This window comes from Microcebus murinus, chromosome 1, assembly GCF_040939455.1.
Source record: "Microcebus murinus isolate Inina chromosome 1, M.murinus_Inina_mat1.0, whole genome shotgun sequence".
NCBI classification, from domain to species: Eukaryota; Metazoa; Chordata; class Mammalia; order Primates; family Cheirogaleidae; genus Microcebus; species Microcebus murinus.
In genome coordinates, this window is record NC_134104.1 from 82,681,196 (window position 1) to 82,702,187 (window position 20,992).

At 35.6% G+C, this 20,992-nt stretch overlaps 1 protein-coding gene across 9 annotated transcripts in view; it reads left to right on the forward strand.

The window, feature by feature from the left end:
- Positions 1-20,992, forward strand: part of PEX5L (peroxisomal biogenesis factor 5 like) — a 215,719-nt gene that overhangs the window by 115,426 nt on the left and 79,301 nt on the right. For 4 of the 9 annotated variants that reach the window (XM_012736993.2, XM_012736996.2, XM_012736998.3 and 1 more), the window contains one exon: positions 13,653-13,757. The exons of 3 other annotated variants lie outside the window; for them this stretch is intronic. In XM_012736993.2, coding sequence (XP_012592447.1) covers positions 13,653-13,757 — 105 coding nt within the window. Of the gene's footprint in view, positions 1-6,284; positions 11,023-11,216; positions 11,283-13,652; positions 13,758-20,992 lie in introns of those variants that run through there. 2 more of the 9 variants (XM_012736990.2, XM_012736999.3) reach the window with 2 other exon arrangements.

Here is a 20,992-nt window from a genome sequence, read left to right on the forward strand (position 1 = left end):
ACTGCAGCTATAATGGGCCAGCTCCAGACTTGCCTTGTATTTCTATTGTTAGAGGAAGTACATTAACTTTTTCATTTTATTATCATGTAGCATTATCAAGTTACTATTTCGAAAAATAAATTGTTCTTTCAGATGCTATAAACTCCCAAATGCACATGAAAAATAATTTACTTGGCTGATAGGACTTTGCTGATTTATAGCATTATTAGAGCATATTGAATACTCACATTTACATATATTATCTATTTGCAAGGTCAGTGAGGCAGTTTTTAAGATCATTCCCACTCTCCAGCTTAGAGAAAAATAAGATATCTGCCCAAGGTCACACAAGAAAGTGTTGTTTCTGAGTCTCAAACCCTTCGTTTCTAACTCCATGTCCCATGCTCTGTCAACACAGACCCCACCTAACGTTAGTGACCACATGTATATGAAGCTGTATTGCTGCACATGACTGCATTAAGGCATCCCCCAGCAACTTGGAGTTGATAGAGAACAAATAGAATAAAACCTGAGAAAAGGCAGATATGTGGCAACTGTTTTCTTCTCCCTCTGGTTTGTCAGTTAAAGGAGAGCCTCTAAGAACAGAAATTTGGGATATAGATAGTGGGACTTAGGTCTAGGCACAACCCAGAAACCACAAAAGGAATTTTTTTTTAAGAAGCACTTAAATGGCGGCTCCAAGAACAAATTTCATATGTCTGTTGATATTAACAAGTTTCTTACATTTGAAACTAATCAGGACTGTGATTATAGCCAGAAAGTTTGATAGAAAAGTAAAACGAACTGGTACATCATCTGCATAACAATAGAAATGTAAATTATAGATTTATGGTGATTAGAAAAATGGAAACTGGCCTTATTTAAAACATTCAGGCACTCCAAGTGTTCTAATTTATTTGAAGTTCCTTATGGACCTCATCCTAAGCTAATGTCTTCCTGTTTAAGTCAGAAGAGGCCAGGCTGTGTCTGACAGCCAGAGACAAGCTGTAAGCCCTGCTCCAAAATACGCTGCAGAGATATTAGTAAGAGCTTTCTACTACCAGAAATAAACAAACTACCCGTGGTACATGATTGCTTTCCAAATGTTCTATTTTTTTTTAGTCCTATTTTTATGCACATATCAATTATATATTTTGACTGATGCCTATATTAACTAATTGAAGTCTAAAAATGTATAAAATTCAATAAACTTTTAGTTGGAAACAAACAACTTCCTCAGAGCATTCAGATTTAGAAATCAAAAGAAATTTACTTTTCCATAAGAAAATTATTTTTAAGATGTTCCAAACAGTAATTTGAGGTCATGTGGCTAAAACCTCAGTCCAGCTGGAGAAAGCACAGCTTTGTTGGCACTAGCTGGCCACTCCAGGCACAAATCTTCATTTGAATTTCTTTCGGGCAACTCTCCCTGACAATTAGGTCATGGTCCATTACAGGCAGCCAAGGGTTCAGAATTTCTAGCTTTCAATATCTATGAAGTCCTTTTGATCAGATTAGAGACCACAAAAGGAGTTAGCTGAGAAGGCTTAAAATAACCTTGTAAATGAATTGTCTTTGGATTTTTCTAAACAATTTACTGAGGTACAAAAGTAAGATCACCTTACAATCATTCATAGGTGGTTGTTCCGTTACTATATTAGTGTGCTAGAGCTTCCATAACAAAGTACTACAGACTGGTGGCCTAAACGATAGAAATTTATTTTCTCACAGTTTTGGAAGCTAGAAGTTTGAGATCAAGTTGTCAATAGCGTTGATTTCTTCTAAGGCCTCTCCCCATGGCTGTAGATGGCCATTTTCTTCCTGTCTTCAAAAAGTCTTCCCTCTGTGCATATCTGTGTCCTAATGTCCTCTGCTCATAAGAATACCAGTCATATTGGATTAGAACTCAACCCAACAACCTCCTTTTAACTTAATTACCTCCTTAATGGACCTATTCCCAAATACAGTCACAGTCTTAGATGTTGGGCCTTCAACATAAGAATTTTGAGAGATACAACTCAGCCTATAGCAGATATTAATCCTAACTCATTAGAAACTGGTTTCCTGTTATCTACTGGTGGCTAGATTCAGCATCCTGGTCTTGCTTCTGATCCTTGATTTCTGTGCCTTTATTAGTCTCTTTTAATTTTAGTCATCCCAATCCTGGTATTTGCTTGCTGGCTTCAGAGACTCAGATTCCCTCTAAATTCACACATGGATAAAACCTGAAGACATTTGATCCATACTGTAATTATTCTCTACCTCTATTGCTGTTATTGAAGTCTCTTTACTTTTTTCATATTTATTTTGCAGTTTCCTTTATTTGCCCCTCTTATGTTCTCTGTGACTCCAAAATTCAAGTTCATTACAGTGTTCTCTATAATAGCCAAAAACTGGAAAAGCCGAATGTCCATCAACTCTTGGATGTGTTGGGAAAATATGATTGAGGAATTAATGAGATGTAGCTCATAAGACCATTATTTTATTGTATCACCCTATATTACTATATTAAAGACAAAAACAGGAGTTTACAGGGTTTTGCCCTAAAAAAATGTGTTCACTTACTAGAGGCTGCTATCATGAGAGAGCTCTCAAATCTCTGGTAGGGATGTTTTCCAGAAAGGTTTCCCAATATCTCAAAATCTTAGAGCTTCCCTATGTCTTGAAAGACAAGGCAAGGCAAATATGGCCCACAGGATGGGAGCTGGAGACAATGAGTGCCCTTTGCCCAGACATGTCCCCCAGTAGTTATAAACAACCTGTTTATTAGAGATGGGTTTCCTACTCTCTCCTGTCTGTCTACCTTTAAGTCCACAATAACTAATCAAAGAAATATAGAGTCACTATACCTCTTTTATTATACCTTTGTTAATTGACAACTACCTCTCAAAACTTAAAAGTTAGTCCCTAAAAGACTCTGTACCTGTTTGTTCATCTAAATAGATTAAAAGCCCTTTAAGAGGACTTTTGACCCTAACCCACTACCTATATAATCCTATCTCCCCTAGCAACTACATTCCCTGGTATACAAATATGTTACCCTAACAAGTGATAATTGATGTCTGTGATTATAAAAACCTATATAAATTTAACCAGATTGCTGGACGTTCACAGGGATATGTCCAGTCTCCTAAATAACCCCACTATTATATCTGATCTTTTTATATAAAACTATAAACTAAACCTTAATCTCTATATATTCTTTTATTCTCTCTATTTCCTATCAATTTCCTTATTCTCTATGGCGACCCCTATCTAAGAGACCTGGCTCCATAAAAAGAAAACAACTGCTCTCCTCACAGGCCTGCCTCAACTATTCCCCCACAGGATGGGTGAACTGTGGTACATTCAGATCATAGAATATTATACAGAGATGAGAATAAAAGAACCATCCCTACTTACTCCATGAATGAATACAAATATAATATTGCATCTGTTACCACTTACCTCATAAAGTCCATTAGGCCTGCGAAGTCCATGAGCTCAGCCGTAACAGTTCATAGTCAATTCATATTTATTGAGTACCTACTAAGCACCAGGCATTGTGGAAAGTGCTTTCATGTATACTGTCTCATTTAATTCTCAAAAATTTATGAAGTAGATCAATAGTAATGTTATCCTGTTTTCAGAAGGTAAAATGGACGCTTAGAAAGAAAAATTTATAATAGGCAGAACTGGGATTGAAACTCCTCTCTTTTGACTCCAGTCCCAGTGTTGGTGCCAGCAATGCCACGTGGCCTTCCCACTTTCTCCTCCTGACCATGGAGGCTTTGCTGGCTCCATTAGCTGGTCATCACCTTACCCACACCTGGCTGCACGTTGACTGTGGCTCACAGCTCCAAGGTCATTCTGTACTTTCCCTAACTCTTCTCCACAAAGTGAGAGACTATTCACCTGCTTTCAAGGAACCCAAGGCATTAAGAGGAGCCGACCCACACATTGCCAGTGACCCCCCGGAAGAATACTGAGCTAAGCAGAGGTGCCAGAGTCAGAGTCAGAATTTTACAGTAGGAATCCCCAAAGCCTCGGCTTCTCTCTTGGAGCTGTTTCAGGGAAGTCAGGCAGATGGAATACCTTAGCTGCAGACCTTCTTGGCTAGTAGCTTCTGAACTTGGCCTAGTTTCTTTAATTTACTTTCCCTAAGTTGTACCAACAAAACCGGGCCATTTGGTGACTGGGGAACAAGCTGATAAAAACACTTGCACCTGCCAGAAAATGAGGACAGCCACAAAGAAGGCTTCTGAATAGTCAGGCTCCAAGGCCACAATTCTGGCTCACCAATTTGTAATAGAATTTGCCTTAAACATTCATGAACAAGGTGAATTCCAATTTACTAGTCAATCATCTTCCTCAAGAACAAAAATAATACAGTATAATTCCACATATGATATCTTGATAAATGTACTGCCTTAGAGTCAATAATTTGGTAATAGTATATTTAACAGCAGGTCTTTCCATCTTTTTTTTATTTTAAAGAAAGGAGGGAATTCAATCTCTTTGTTCCAAGATAATGACCTTCAACTTTTAAAGGCCCCCAATTTGATCGAGGGATTAAATTCTTCCTTGTGACTTGCATTTTTGCTTTGGTATGTATATTTTATTTACTAGAGGCACCAGGTTGAGGGAGTGCATCTAATCACTAATAAGTAAAAGAGTTCCAGAGATAATCATATCAATCCAAGGGAACTTTTTCATGGTCTTGACCATATATTTACCTACAGGGATTCTTATTTATTGTGTTTACTTTAGGATATTTTCCAATCATAGAAAATGTGGAAGAGACAGGAGTGATAAAGGAACCAAATTTTTATACATGTTTTCTCCACAGTTTCCTTATGATCGACCTGCAAAATTCTAAGATCCTGAATACTGTATACCAGCTTGGCTATCTGCATACATTTAGAAACCAGGCCTCCAATCCTATTCCCCTACTTTCTTCCCAAACGAGGCCATGTCTCACCTCCCCCCATGCCCAAAACATTGATACAGTATAATCTAAGCCTGCAGTCCCCACCCCAGAGAGACCTGTCAGGGAACTGGCCGCAGAGCTCTGCCACCCCCACCCCAGTCTGTGGGAAAATTGTCTTCTATGAAACTTAGGAATGGGGTGGGGGAGTGTACAGCAGGAGATGAGCAGTGAGTGAGCCAGCAAAGCTTCATCTGTATTTACAGCCCCACTCCCCATCGCTTCATCATCTGAGCTCCGCCTCCACCCCTAGCTCCGCACTCCTCGCAAATGGAAAAATTGTCTTCCATGAAACTGGTCCCTGGTGCCAAAAAGGTTGGGGATGGCTGGTCTAAGCAAATACCTAGGCTGGTGATGAATGATTCTTATGCTTTACTTTCTGTTGAATGTTGGAATGTCCATCCATTTGTTCAAGAAAGGTACAGTCTGGAGTGCTTGTATTTGGAGGGGAAATTTTTAAAAGAAAAAAGTAATCTTTAGTTCTTTGTGTTTTAGTTGTTTTCCTTTTTCTTAAAAATAACCAAAACAAGGTGCCCATTTGCAAACAATCTGAGATATTTGACAAGGAATTGAAAATAATAACAGTAACTCTTTAATTGGGATTCCATTTTTTAGTTATATATCTCACACAATCTTCAAAGGCCTCTCAAAACATAACAAATTTGGGATTCATCACACACAAAAGAAGGAAAACGTCTCATTCTATATTTACTTCTTAATTATCAAATATGTATTATTTATGCCAGCCTCAATATAAGGTCAAAGTCAAAAGAAAAAAGATTGTTTTAAGCCAGACCACCCTAGACAGAAAACATTGCTCGCAAGTGCATAATAGAGAAGCTAATCCTTAAGATAAAATAAGGCTCCAGTAATTTAGAGCCACATTAATCAAAGGAAGCCTGAGAGTAAAACTTTACTAATTCAAAGCTGGTTATAAATAAATGAGGACTGAGCGCTGTTAGCTTGACCATTTGTGCTTGTCCAGCAATCAGGGTAAATAAGCCGTGGGACACGGTAAGAGTGAGGTGGGGGGATGTTTAATCTTCTCAAGAGAACAAACAAATAGTAAATTGTTTGTGGACAAATGGATCTTGTTAATTAAAAATAAAGTCTTATCTATCCTTCAGAGCAAATTTTAAGCATCTTTACCTGGCAACATTTTATTAATTTTAATGGATTTTATTCAGAAGCTTGAAACGATTTCATTTTCTTAAAAGTCTTATTAAAACTTTTTATCTAATTTGGAATCACCTTCCATCAAACTTGGCCATATTATGTGATTTCAGTATCTTAAATAATTTGAAAAAGATATCATATATGTATATATATATGTATATATATATATATAGAGAGAGAGAGAGAGAGAGCACTTGAATATTTATTGTGTGCCCACAGATAACTATACCAAATAATGCAAAATGATTCAAAAGGAATAAACACAATCTTTGCTCTCACAAGGCAGTTTCATTAATGAGACATTAATGGACATTAATGTCCATTTTACAAAGGACATTTTACAAAATAAAAGATAATAGCAAGGTTCCAAGGAGGAACTTAAACCACATGCACAGCTCAGATATCGTGGGTACTAGACAGTTCTATTTCTCAAATGATCCACTACATATGGGAAAGAATGGCAAGGCATATTTGGAACCAATTGGTGACTCTGGTCATTGAGGACTGATTATTTAATAAAAATAGGGACATGCATTTACTTAACTTCCTCAGAAGTGCCCCTGGACATACAGGAATGCCACCTGAGGCAGGCTGAGGCCTGTTGTCTGGCGGAGAGGTTACATTTTAAGAGCGCCAATGGACATTACTTGCCAATGCCCTCTGCCTCAGGCCTAAATGCTCCAGCTTGTTTGAGAGACTGTAAGGACTGACTGGGCATATGCAGTTAGTGTTTGTCAATTAAAAATTTATAAAAAGAAAAGATTTGTGAGTCCTATTAGGAAAGACTCCCTCAATCCTTAACAAAAACAGTGAGAGCAGCAGCAGGGGCGTGTTCGGGTCCGTAGGACAGCTGTGATGGAAATGCAGGCTGGTGGAAGCAACAATAGTGCACCCAGAGGTGACAGAGACCACAGCTCCAGGGACAACGCTGCAGCCGCCGCTGCAACAGAGACGCCACCCTGACCGTTGAGAAGACCCCAGCTCAGGAAGAGAAGGGCCAATTTATCCCCTGGCCACAGTAGACACAATTTATATGGCCACTTTTAAGGATCAGAAAAATGTTTTAATTTTACTCTCTCTTAAAATCAAAACCTAAAACACTGACTCTTTTATAATAGTTAATATGCAATCATGCAGTCTGGATTATTTTTATCTTCATACCAATGCCATCATAAAATACAATTTAAAAAAAATAGTTTTCATGGAGGAAGGAGCCCATGAAGGCACAAGTGCCTAAAGCCCATGAAAGTCATAATTTCATCCTGCACCATTCATTCAAGCCAAGGAAAGTGAGTGTGCATATGGTGAGCTTGGAATCGCAATGACCCTCATGGGTGGCTTGAGGGACACTTAGAGTCAAAAACCATGCAGATTGTTATCCAAGACTTTCTCCCTGGGTGCCCAAACCCACACACAGTTTGGGAGCGTGAAACAAAAAGGCCCAGTTAACATATACCACGTGCTGAAGGCTCAGTGGTTATATAGTAGAATGTAATTAGAGTCACTCCTCGTTAATCTCAGAAGACTTCCTAGAAAAGATGATGGCCTGAAGAAGTGTGCACCTGTCATCTGGAATAAAAAACAATGCTGGAAGTGGGAAAAAGATAGTAAGGGAGAAATATATGGAGGGTCAATTGGAAGTCCTCCTTTTAAATCCCTTGTGTCATTATTTTAAATCGATAAGCACTAAATTCTTTGCTGCAACTTGACTATCCTTATCAAGGAACCATAAATCTCATTTTCCAGGTGCAAACAGATCACCAAATCAATGGCGAATTCATTATGAGTTGTGAATTCTACATATGAATCTCTGGTTAAGAAAAAAGAATTCTGGCCGGGCACAGTGGCTCATGCCTGTAATCCTAGCATTCTGGGAGGCTAAGGCGGGAGGATTGCTCGAGCTCAGGAGTTCAAGACCAGCCTGAGCAAGAGTGAGACCCCGTCTCCACCAAAAATAGAAAGAAATTAGCCAAACAACTAAAAATAGAAAAAATTAGCTGAGCATGGTGGCGTGTGTCTGTAGTCCCAGCTACCTGGGAGGCTGAGGCAAGAGGATCGCTTGAGCCCAGGAGTTTGAGGTTGCTATGAGCTAGGCTGACACCACAGCACTCTAGCATGGGTGACAGAGTGAGACTCTGTCTCAAAAAATATAAGAAAACAGAATTCTGTCCGTGTTTTCCAGTTATTTACACCTGGATCTGTTCTTCCTTCAGGATGTTTAAAAACAAGAATTGACCAGCATGCCAAGATTCAGTTTTATTTTTACCACTTTAAAAACTTACAAAACATTCTGGTTGGGGGAAATGAGTTGAGAACCAGCATGCCCTGAACCCTAAGCTATGCTGGAGGAAATCTACTAGAGCACACCTTACTGGGAAAGGACAAAAAACGGTAGGCAAGGATCGCCAGCTTTCAGAGGCTACTGCAAAGCATTGCCTTGACCTGTTCCCATGTTGGAAGTTGGAAGAGAGCATGACACCATGACATTTGTCTGCCCAAATGAAAGAAGGTTCTCCCAGCTCTGTATATGAGAGGCATGAATAGTCATCAAAGATAAGCCTTTTTGTGGCCAGTTTCCTACAGGTGCTTAAATCCAGGTTACAGAATTTATGAGACGTATAATTTTTTAGTACATGCAAAACTGAATGCCATTTTATTTCAAACAATATTACTAAAATTATGTAGACTACAGGTATTTGTTTACATTTCTGTATACATAAAGAAATATATTCCATATATCCATGCTTGTAAGCTTGATGGTAGTAGGTCTATCCTTAAAACATCCTAAAATATTGTTTAATCTCCAATATTGTGGAAAGAAAATATAAGTTTGAAAAAAATCATGAAAATATAAAAGTCATTCTTTTTATTTTATTTCTATTTTTTTCTCAGTTTTGGGCAACAATATATATTAATTTTTGTAATCAGAAAGAAAGGAAGGCTATTTTTTAAATTCATATGTTAGACAATTTGGGGTTAGCAGAGATGTCTAGTATTTGTAGTCTTTTAATTTTCCCCTAATCTAATATATCTCCATTTCTTCTATTCAGTATCTCTGACAAGGAGACTCTGGATTATTATTGATAAAGAGCAATAAAAATAATTTTTAAATTATAAATTCCATGGTAACAGTAATAGAACCTGCAACTATAAAATTGCTTCTCAGTGCACTAACTATGGATTTACATGCTTTAAAGTATTTTATGCACCCAAAATAGATCTCAGGAAAATCTTAGGAAAGATGCCATTTAATGGCATGTAGTCAGCATTTAATAAGAATTAGAAAGATGCTAAAGCTTATAAACCCATTAAGTTCTACAGATTAAAAAAGAAGTTTGCATACATGAAATGCTTAAGTTAGTTTTCCATGAAGATAAAAGAAGCAAAAGCATTTTGTGAGAAACATACTCATGAGTGAAGTTATTGACCACCTCAGAAAATGTTTGCTTAGAGCCAGTCTGTGTGATTACAGTGAGATGTGGCTGCTGCCCACAATTTGATGATATCATGAACAACCTACATTTATGGCCGTCAGTGAGGATGGCAAGGGAGAGCCCTCCAGCCTGGCTAAGCCCAGTGAAAAGTGAAAAACAAGGGTTGGTAGAGAAAGAAGCTTGCAGGCTTGAGAGGCCAGTCTGGGTCCCGTCCTGGCTCAGCCTCAGAATGGCTTTGAGGCCTGAGCTAAATCACACTATGTCTGAGCTTCAAATTCCTCAACTATCTGTGGAAGATAATATCTACCCCACTGAGTTATCATGAGATGTAATTTTTTTACGTAACTACGTAAAATGACGTCAGACATCTAGCAGAGTGCCCAGCACATGGCAGCTTCTCAAAATAGTTTAGTAATTCCTTTCCCAGGGAGACAGGCCTGGAGCCAACGCCTCCTCATCTGAAGACATCTGGTGGCTCCACAGCCTAGTATCCAGCCTGTAAGGATCCTGTGACATCTAATATTTTGTACTCTACCTCTTACATTCCACATTTTTAAAAAAGAAAAGAAAAGAAGTAGGCTTCTTACGTGTGTGTATATATAAAGAAATATATTCCGCATATTTATATGGGTTTTCTGAATAAATGTGAATGTCCCTTGTCAGACTCCATATTTCATTCATTTGTGCCTGCTCTTGTAATAGAACCTAGCAAAAAGATTACTCTTAAGAATTATTATTTGTTAGAAAAACTGTCATTTTATGTATTCCCTTTGTGGGGAAATAAATGCTAAAAGAAACAGAAATATCAAAGAATTTTCCAGCACTAAAAAAATAAGAGTTCCCCCTTTTGCTAATATTGTTTTCCAAACAATCAAAAATATCTCAAGAAAGTCAATAAGGAAATGGGAAAAAGGATTTTGAAATATTATTTGAAAATAAATAGACTGAAATAATTGCTGGAAGATGTCATGATATGATAATCAACTTCTAAAATTTCACTAATCCTTTGTGTTGTTGCTAAGAATGACGTAAAAGTGTGCAGACTTAACATAAAATGTATAAACCACTTATATGCTTGAATGTACATTGAATATATATTTTATTTTTGCTGTCTTCATGTTGTTTCAAATAATAGATCAATATTGACCCCTTAGTGTGGTTATGGATAGAAAATTAAATTTGAAGCCTGAACAATTACACATATGTATTTCTTACAATGTTTTAAGCTACTGCCTTCCAAAAAGAAAGAAACCAGCACAGTTGTACTGTTATCAGCCCTGCAGAGCTACTGATAAGTAAAATTGTACAGTTTCTTGAATTGCCAAATCAATTATCTGTCAGGTTCTGAATTCTAGAACCATTTTCCCACTACATAGATGGGCAAGTCAGAAATAACACAGCTTGATTGTAAGATACCAGCTGAAGGTGGCAGTACGATCTGGGGGAAATCTCTCTTTGATATATGAGGTATTCACTTGACTTGGCAGTGGTTTTAGACACTGTATCTGGCACCATGGAGATGTCATTTTGGCAGTCCTTCCCATTCTGCTCTCAGACTGTACCACACTTGCGAGGCTCGAGGGGTATTATCTCAAAAGCCAAAAGGCTGTAAAGAAAAATTTGCTAGCAGGCACTAACCTGGGTATCATGACTTTTTTCAGGTAGTAGGTGTAACCTTGAAGAAAAAGTGGCACTGTCTTCAAAAAAGTGACCTGACCCTGGCTTTGGTGGGTTTTTTCTGCAAGAAATAAAAAGCACCGCATGTGTTTATTGTACATCCTTTCTAGCTGACCACTGCTTTGTTCTAGAGTTCAGCATGAAAGGACTAATTTTTGTTTCGTTTTTGTTTTTGTTTTAGTGAAATGGCATGTCCCTTGCTAATTCTAGCTATTATAGTTGCACATGTAAAACAATATCTCTATGTAGTTTACGGATTGGTAGCATTTCAAATAAATGATATACTGAAAAATTGACCTGAAATTTTTTGAGATGCTTATCAATTGACATTTTTTTTCTTAGCCCATGAAGAGTCTGAATTATTATTTTTAAATAAAATTATACCTTGTAACATTAGATTTGTTCTTTTAAATATAGTAGGAATTTAAATATAAGCATGCCACTTTGTTTATTGCTATATTATTAGAATTTCTTGAAGCATGGAAAGAATTTTTCACAAATGATTTTGCTCTTTTGAAAAAAGTAAGCTGCAAAAATACTTGTTATAAACCATATTTAGTCTATAAATGAGTGTAGTTTATAAAAGTATACTAAGCTTATAGTATGTAACTTTTCATCCAAGTACTTTTTATATTTTGATAAAATGTCAACAAATTTAATAGTGTCATAATAAGTCTTTTCCCATAATTCAGAATTGTATGCAACTCTATTTTAGGAAGTTCACATTGCTTCATTAAAGAAGAAACCTGGAATCATTAAGCACCTTGATTCGTTAGGCAATGAATCATTAAATTCTCCTTTATTCTTCTAGAAGTAAGTTACTCTAAGAATTGTGACCACATAAACTTTTCAGAACACATGTGAAAATTACTACTGATATATCTGCTGAATAAAACCTCTGGCATTTATATTCCATTTTGGAAATAACACATTACCATTCAATAATGCTAGTTATAAAGTCAAACAAAAAAAACAAACTTTCAGCATAGTAAATAGATTCACAAATTTTTGAATCTAATAATTACAAAAAACTTTTTCTTTGTTCTCATAAATAAAAGCTACCACTGGCTACACTTTAGAAAGTCAATGCCTGAGAAAATGGACAATGTTTTACTCCCTAGAGCAGCCTCTAAATACTTACAGCCCTTGGAAAGCCCAAGATGATGTAATTCTTTTGTTGTTGTTGCAGTGACACTATTATGATTTTTTAAGCTCTGGATTTAATATCAACCCTGGCTTTTAATTCTCTTTTTAAACAACAGATCCCCATATACCCGTGTTTGTCTCTTTGCCTATGATATTCCTGTCTGCTAAATTTGTATTTTAAATAGATTTACAACACAGATATTCATATGTGCTCTTAGTATAAAATTATTTTCTCCAGGTAGGCTTTGCCCAGAGACCTGAGAAAATGGAAGTTTTTTTGTTTTTAAAGTATTTAAAGATTATTTAATTTTTATGTAGTATAAGATGTTTTTGATTGAGTTGGAAAGGTGATATTGTATTTTTTCTTATTCCAAATTTACTCTCAAAAATTTAATAATCTGGTAAACTCAAATAACAAAAAGCCAGCACAATCCCTTACAGTCCATAATTCTGCTTCTTTGAAGCAAATAATGTAGGATATGTGTGGGTATATATATATATATATATATATACACACACACACACACACACACACACACATAGAGAAAGAGAGAGAGAGAGATATGTGCCTCAATGGTAATTATCCTTTACTTACATCTGGATTTATGGGGTTCTCAAATTAAAAGATATGTCTAAAATTCTATTAAAATTATCTGGCCTCAAAACATTGAGTGTTGCAATATTTTTTCCCACCAAGGTCATACTATCTCCACAAAACAAGCTGGGTAAATTCCTGTTATGTCTGTTCACGGAAGAATTTTTAGAGATTTGATAACATTTTCACTCTTTTTATCCCAATCCACTCAAAAATCACAAAGATTCCAGAGATCAGCCAAAAAAAGCCCTCTGTGGGAGTCAGATCCTGATCCTAACCCTTGTCCCAAACCCCTCATCGTCATTCAAAATATTTAGGGATTATATAGTAATAATTTTTAAATGAGCATAACAGGCAACTCACAGTGTTTGTAAATTGATATTATTTTCAAATGTTCATGTCATGTTAATTGCTTTAAAATATACATATAAAATACTATGTTAAAATTAAATATAACACGTCAGCTGTAAAGGTGAAAAAGTAGCTAACTAAAAGTTCACAAATAATCTTTTTTCAGATTTTGTGTGTTTTCTCCTCAGCCAAAAGCCTCAAGATTCAGTTGCAGCAGCCTACCTCTTCAATTATGTTGGATTGCTCTTTAAACATTAGAGTATCTTGTAATAAATAATAAGTTAAAGATTTCTCCTGACACAAGTCATTGTTGATTTCACTGTTATAGGGAAAAGGCTCTAGGGCGGCAGATAAGGCTGTTGCCATGGTGATGAAGGAGATACCGAGGGAGGAGTCTGCTGAAGAAAAGCCCCTCCTTACTATGACATCACAGGTGGGCAGACCCATAGGGTTCATGTAGGAAGCTGACATATGTTAATATCTCAGACATTGTGATTTTTAACTAGAAAAAAAAAACATTAACTCTTGAACCAATTTTTTTAAAAAGACAGTTTCAATGAAACAATTGTACAAATATAAATGAAAATGAAAATTGCTAAAAAAAGAAAATTTGTCCTCTAGTTATTTATTTGTGGATATTAATTTTCATTACTTAACTTTAGTTTAAAAAAAGAAAGAAAGAAAATGTATGTGCAAGTAAAACATGCTACTTCTTTATAAAGGAGTCTTGTTAACAACTTTGGGAAAAAATAGCAATTAAGATAATGGTACATTTGAACAACAATGAAAAAAATCAAATTCCTATGAATAAATGTAAGTTATATTTTATACATATGTCAGTTTACCAGTAGAATATCTAAATTTTCTTAAATGTTAAATATATTTATGTTGTGACTATGCATACTACATATATGTCTATACATATTCATGTGGATAACTAATTTACAGGAATGAGACAGGAGTCCCTGAGTCCCCATGCAGAAAATGGCATTTGTAACCCCCCTTATACTTAGTGACCTTGAGAACAAAAATATCATCTCTATTATAAGCACAGGAGGGCCATTTTCAGCATTTATTATAACAAGTATAGAAAAAAGTTTGCATTTGTATGCAAAGACATGCTGAGACTGTGAATCCTGTACGTCCTCAGGGACTTTTGAAACACCCTGTAAAATCTACATAAATATGTATAATATACTCATCACCACTCTGTGGAACTACCAGTTTTAAATTTTTAAATGGAAAATATTTTTACTTGCATTTATCTTATAATTTAGATTAGATTGTTATTTTAAACATTTCATTTTTTCCATAATGCAATAGTAAATGCAGTGATTCAGTTCCGATTATATGAACATGCCTAGAATTCGAAAAATGTCCATTTACAATCCTCATGAAAGACATTTATATCAAAAGCTAAATTGTGGCAACTTATTTTTAGAATATCAGCAGATCTCATCACCAGCTGCTGCCAGCATGTGTGGTTTTATTTTATCCTAAATGCTATGTTGTAAGTAATAAAAATTATAACATATTAACATCAATATTGAATAATTTTTTAAAGTTACTATGAATTCCCAGGACTTAGGGATAAATTTTATGTTGTCAGCTTTTTTAATCCATAAAAAAGAGATATTTCTTCCCAATGACATATAGTAGTAGTTGGAAAGAAATGAGCTTGATATCTACCAAATTCCTCATTCTTTACTTAATTTACCTAGTAAAACATATACAGTTTCACACTGATTTCCTGCCAATGAGAGTCAGACCTTTATAGACTCCCATTTCCAAAATATTAAGTCCACAGTCCCTCAGGTGAATGCTATAGGAGGTGAGAACTACTTGGGGTTCTCTGCTAATGATATAGCCATCTACAAACGTAGATCAGACCTATCCAAATTTGCAACTGACACAGTTGTGCCATAATATATCATCTCAAGACTTCAAAATATAGGATAGGCTCCAGTCCCCAAAATTCGTTTTCCCCAAAATCATGCATTACTATGTACTTTCCAGTAATCTTTTTCAAGTATCCAAAATTACCATTTTAACCTAAGCTTCAATTTAAAATTTAATGCAAAATAATATTTTGATTTTTCAATTTAGAAAATTTGTGATTATTACCATTTTCTCATATTCAGAACATTTGTTTGTACCAAGTTCCTTCTTTAATCCCTAATGTTGCATTAACTGTTTTTGAGGTACTAGTTACAATTTTACTGCATGAAGATTATATAATGCTTTCTTTGATACATCATATTCTTATTGCATACTGGCCAGTTTATGAATCAGCAAACAGAGTTCTGATTCATAAAATTTAATGCACCTGTTATGTTGATAATATTACATAATTAATTCAGTGACAGCTGTGATACAATTATTTCTCAGTCAAATGCAGTTTTATTAGTTAATATACTTTTTCCACTATACACAAGTGGCTTCTTCCCTGCCATGCACCAGTGGCGTACACAAGCCAAAAAGATGCAGAATGATCTGAAAAAGTGAGTACTTCTCATGGCAACCATAGCATCCAATCAGTGTGCCATACCACATTCTTACTTGTTATCCTGTGTGAATGTACTAGTGTCTTGACACATGTTTGTCCTAGTGTCTCTTGTAAAGCCCCTTATGACAGTGTTCCACACTGCTGAATGCATCAGCTCATCTTCATCACTGGTATGTTGATGCCAGCTGCTCATGTCATAGATCCCAGATATGTCTGAAGCTAACTGCTGCTCTCTCAATAATGTCTTTGGGACAATCACAATAGACAAAATACAGAATCATTCACCGAAACACTGAGCCCTTACCTTGTTTAGTAACTGTTCACTCAACAGATTGTAAGTGTAGAATTGTTCTATATTCCAGCATTTTTTATTATGTGATCATTGTGGTGTATTCCTCAATGTTTACAGGGATTAAGTCAAACAATACTCCAGTAAAGCCATCTATAGTATATTGAAAAAACTGAACAAAGCAGAAGAGTTGGCCAGATGACCTGAACTGCTATAAAATTACTGAACCGCTGAGAGTTGCTCTTTTTGTTTAACATAATTATTGCTTCTGTATTAGCAAACAATAAATGGTCAGGTTCATGCTGTCCTAGGCTAACACTTAAATCAAACCATATGTAAATAAGTGTGTGTTGATGAAAGGTTTGGAGAAAAAATATGTGAATCATCAAGTCTTTGAGGAAAAAAAGTTTCTCTAGACCTGTGCTGCCCAGTTCAGGAGCCACTAGCCACAGTTGTCTACTGAGCACTTTGTGGTTACTCCAAATTGAACTGTGCTGCAAGTATAAAATACACACCAGAGTTTGCAGACTTAATCCAAAAGGATAGTGTAAACTATCACACTAATAATTTTTATGTTGATCATATGTTGAAATTACAATATTTTAGCTATATTGGGTTAAACCAAATATATTAAAAATTAATTTTATTTGTTTCATTTCAGTTTTTTAAAAGTGGCTACTAAAAATTTTTAAATTATAAGGTTCTCATTATATTTCTATTAAACAGCACTGCTCTAAACTATAATAATATAAACAAATTCAATTTGAGAATAGATGGGAAAGTTGTGTACCAGAAATTTGCTTATATCGTAGGAAAAAACATATTATCCTTATGAGAATGAAACGACTTTAGTGAATATTTTTCTCTCATAAGGAACCTTCAGAAATTTTCATTTTGACCGTATCTCCTGGGTACTTTCTTTCAGCAAGGTGTATATCTCATTCATTTTTGCCTATAGAGCAGTGTTCTAAAACTGTGTTCCAGGTCTCTTTTTGTTTAGGGACTTTTTAAATTCAAACCCAGCCCTGTTTTTCTGTCACCATCCCTATACTTTGATATTGATTTAATTTTTATGACTGATAAAGATAAAAAGAGTAATGTCCTCAATTGGAAGACTTCTCAAGAATACTAAATACGCCTTGTTTGGGTTTCTATTACTAACTTAACAACAGTTGCCTTAATTAACTTCTCAGGCCTGACTTAGTGTTAGTTCCACTCAACCTGTAAATGATAGTGTCTGTTTCCCTAATTCCCTATGAATAGATTCACATTTTATAAATCTAACTATCCTGTCAGTTAAATATATGTAGTCGGTTAGTTGACATTTAAATCAAGTGAAAGAGTTGTAAGTTATCACATGGTTATTCTTTACCAGAAGATCCAGGGCAGGTATACCTATGGTCTAGGGGTGGGGCAGGGGCCACATGTGGCCTTCTGGATCCCTGCGTGCGACCTTTTGACTGATTCCAAACTTCACAGAACAAATCCTTTTAATAAAGGATCCCAAACTTCACAGAACAAATCCGTTTATTAAAAGGATTTGTTCTGTGAAGTTTGGATTTGGTCTAGGGGCCACATGTGGCATTAGGCTGCAGGTTCCCCACCCCTAGATATTTAAAGTATGTATGGTAGTGATTTGGTTGCCTTGTCTTTTCAACAAATTGAGTCACTTAATTTAGTTTTAATAATAACAAATCTCTCACAATATGGTCACTGTTTTGATGGGCATTGCACAAATTTCTACACGTGGATGGAACTAATAAGGCCATAAACAAGTAGTTCAATTACAAAATTGTGAATGAAAGCCTACTTCACAAATGGCACACACTTTAAATCAGCAATATCACAGATAATAAAGGAATTTTCAAAGTGCACGAAGATATACCTGTTCAAAGCATATTTGGGTTTTGTTCATATAGAAACAAAATGATCTTAAAATTTTTCTATTATTTAAATGAAGTAAAAAGATAATAGCATATTATTACAAGTTTTTTAAATCAACATGACAAATATGAGATGTTTATCAATGGTTTCTTAACTTATTAGCTTCAATGTTTTCACTTTTAAAATTATTCTTAAAAGTACCCAAATCCTTAAGTATAAAAACAGAATATTTTACCCTAAACTAAAACAACATTTCAAGATTATCTATCTGAAATGTAAAATTATGGAGTAATGTATTATCATCCCTTCCAGACATTGTTTTATCATCTAAAATATATTTTGTTTCAGGCTAATTCTTAGTGATATGTTATCACAAACCTTTAGCTCTGCATTTTTGAGTGAAACATCTAAGCAAAGTATTTCTTTAAAGATAAACTTAGATTTAAGTCACAAAACAAGTAATATAAACATACACGAGTATAAGTATCAAACAGTATTTAAAAGCAAAATACCTGTCTTTTGTTAATTAGATCCTGGTAGCTTAGATCATTTAATAATTTAAGTTTTAAACATTGAAATTAGAGAAATCTAAGTTGAACTAGGGCAAATGTATTTTCAGATAAAGTTTTATTGCAGACAATAGTCTGTTAGAGCTGGACGATATAGTCTGCATTTGTTCAACACAAAGAAAGCACTATATTGATAAATGAAGTAATTTGGCTGTGTTATAGCTAATAGTAGCCACATCTGTTGACCAATCTGAGTAAGTCAGAATTCAACTGAATTCATCTGACTAAATATTTGATTACAAGGAAAGTGTAAAGGTTCAATAGTCTTTTGAATACTGATTGACAAGAAACTCTTACATGCAAGTTCTTACCTATCTTCTTCTAAACAAAGGAGTTTTCTTTTGTTTCTGTGTTCATCAAGCACTTAAAACTTTTCCCACAAAATCTACAGATTTGAATATCTGATTTAAAATCACTGAGAGGGGTAATAGGGTTGTGTCTTGAAGTGTTACTGGCCTCCCATTCACATTGGTCCAGGTCATTCTTCCAAGTGTTCGATGGTGTGGGTCAGGCTTAGCTCTCTATTTCAATTCTTCTCACAGGCATTCACTTTGGGCATTCTTGGCCTCTTGATAGAAAGCCTTAACATCCTCGGTAGAAAGCTTGCATTTGGAAATGTTTCTTGAGGTACCACTAGGTCTCCAAACATTTAAAAGATGTGACTGGGAGGGAATGGGCTTGGATGTTTGGCTTGAAACCTGCAAGGAAATTGGTAAACATTTCTGAGGACCACTAACCTCTCTGTGAATTGATCAAACCCTGTGAAATTAAAAATGACCCTGCAATCTTTCTTTTGTACAATTCACCATTCAGTTATATAAAATCCATCAACTGCTACTACGAGATACAAAAAATACTTGGATGAGGTCTCTACTCTGAAGGAGGTCACAGTCTAGTGGGAAGGGAAACAGATAAAGATTCTGATACTAGGTAAAGTATGGGAATGTGGAAGTGCTGTAAAGAGGAACTCACTGGCTAGTACCGAAGAAGGTTCCTAGACAATATATCAGTTGAACGGGGTCCTAAAAGAGAAATGAGAATCTGTCACTGTTAGAAGGGTCTTTGAACTGATCCAAATATTGAGAAGAGGCCAGAGGAAGATAAGAAATGAAAAATAAAAAACATAAACAGGGACAAAGTCCTTAGCAATTAATGGAATGAGTGGGTCATTTCAACTCAGCTATGATAATCTGATTAGACCAAAATTGCAATTACTCTAACTCAGTTATTAAAAAAAAAAATTAGAAAACTTTGACTCACCTTTTATTATTTTTATAACATCAATGTACTCTATATCCAAAGGATGAAATGAGAGAAGTTCATAGAATATTTTCAAACTAAAGGAAGTAACTCTAAGAGAAAGTCAATAAACCTTATCTTACTGATGATAAGGAAAGAGTAAATGGCACGCAATTTGGAAATAACGCCTAGAGGGACAGTTTGTGGAATACAGTTCAGTTGGGATTTTATTTTATGATCTAAAAGATTTATTTATTCTCAAGTAACTGAAGATAAAACCATAAACTTGTTTGAAAATGAGGAGATGGGCATGGGAAAACTATTCTTACCTGTACAGAAAAATAATAAAATGGTACTTCCTATGGCTAAAATAATAATTCCTAAATTCATCCAGTTATAAACACAATTTTAAACTTGACTGTCTGAGATAGATATTTTTATGTCTTCAGCTTCTGCAAAGTCACTGTCTCATTTGGTAGCCATTTATTGAACCCTTTTTATATGTAGACATGCTATTCGAAGCTGTGAAGGATATAAACATGAGTAAGGTATAGTCTCTGACCTCAGGGCTGATAAAAGATTTCTTTATCTTTGTAACATCTTCTGTTTCATCTTCCATATCTCCATTAAAACCAAAAATCTTTCAGTTCAGTTTCAATTACCTGTTCATACCATCGGTCATATGGCCTTTCACCTATGAGCCCTGCCATTACCCTCCGCTCCAACCCGAGCATTTCCCAACAGTTAAACTGTGTTCCAGCTTGCAAACCACTGACTCGGGAAGTATTATAGTTTGTTACTCCCTCTTTGCTTCGTACTTATGGAAGAAAGTCACAGGAGCAGCTTAGTTGTAGGAGTTTGGACAGTCATAAAAATTCCACCAGTCCAGGTGTGAACTATGTTTAGAAACAAGGCAGTGGGTGTGGAAGAGACACAGAACGCATGAGGCAGCAGCCTAGGAGATTGGAGAGGCCACACCTTTGTCCTGGGCTCCCTAGGTCTCTCCAGAACAACCGCCCATTTGCTGAGTAACTCTGAGCATGCTAGAGGAAACGCATCTGAAGTTTGAATGAGGAGAGAGACTCCAAAAACAAAAGCATCCTATTACCTTTGATAAAGCAGACTTGCCTAAAAGGACAGCTCTCTTGTTGAATTGTGCCTTTTCTCTTGTTTTCCCACTG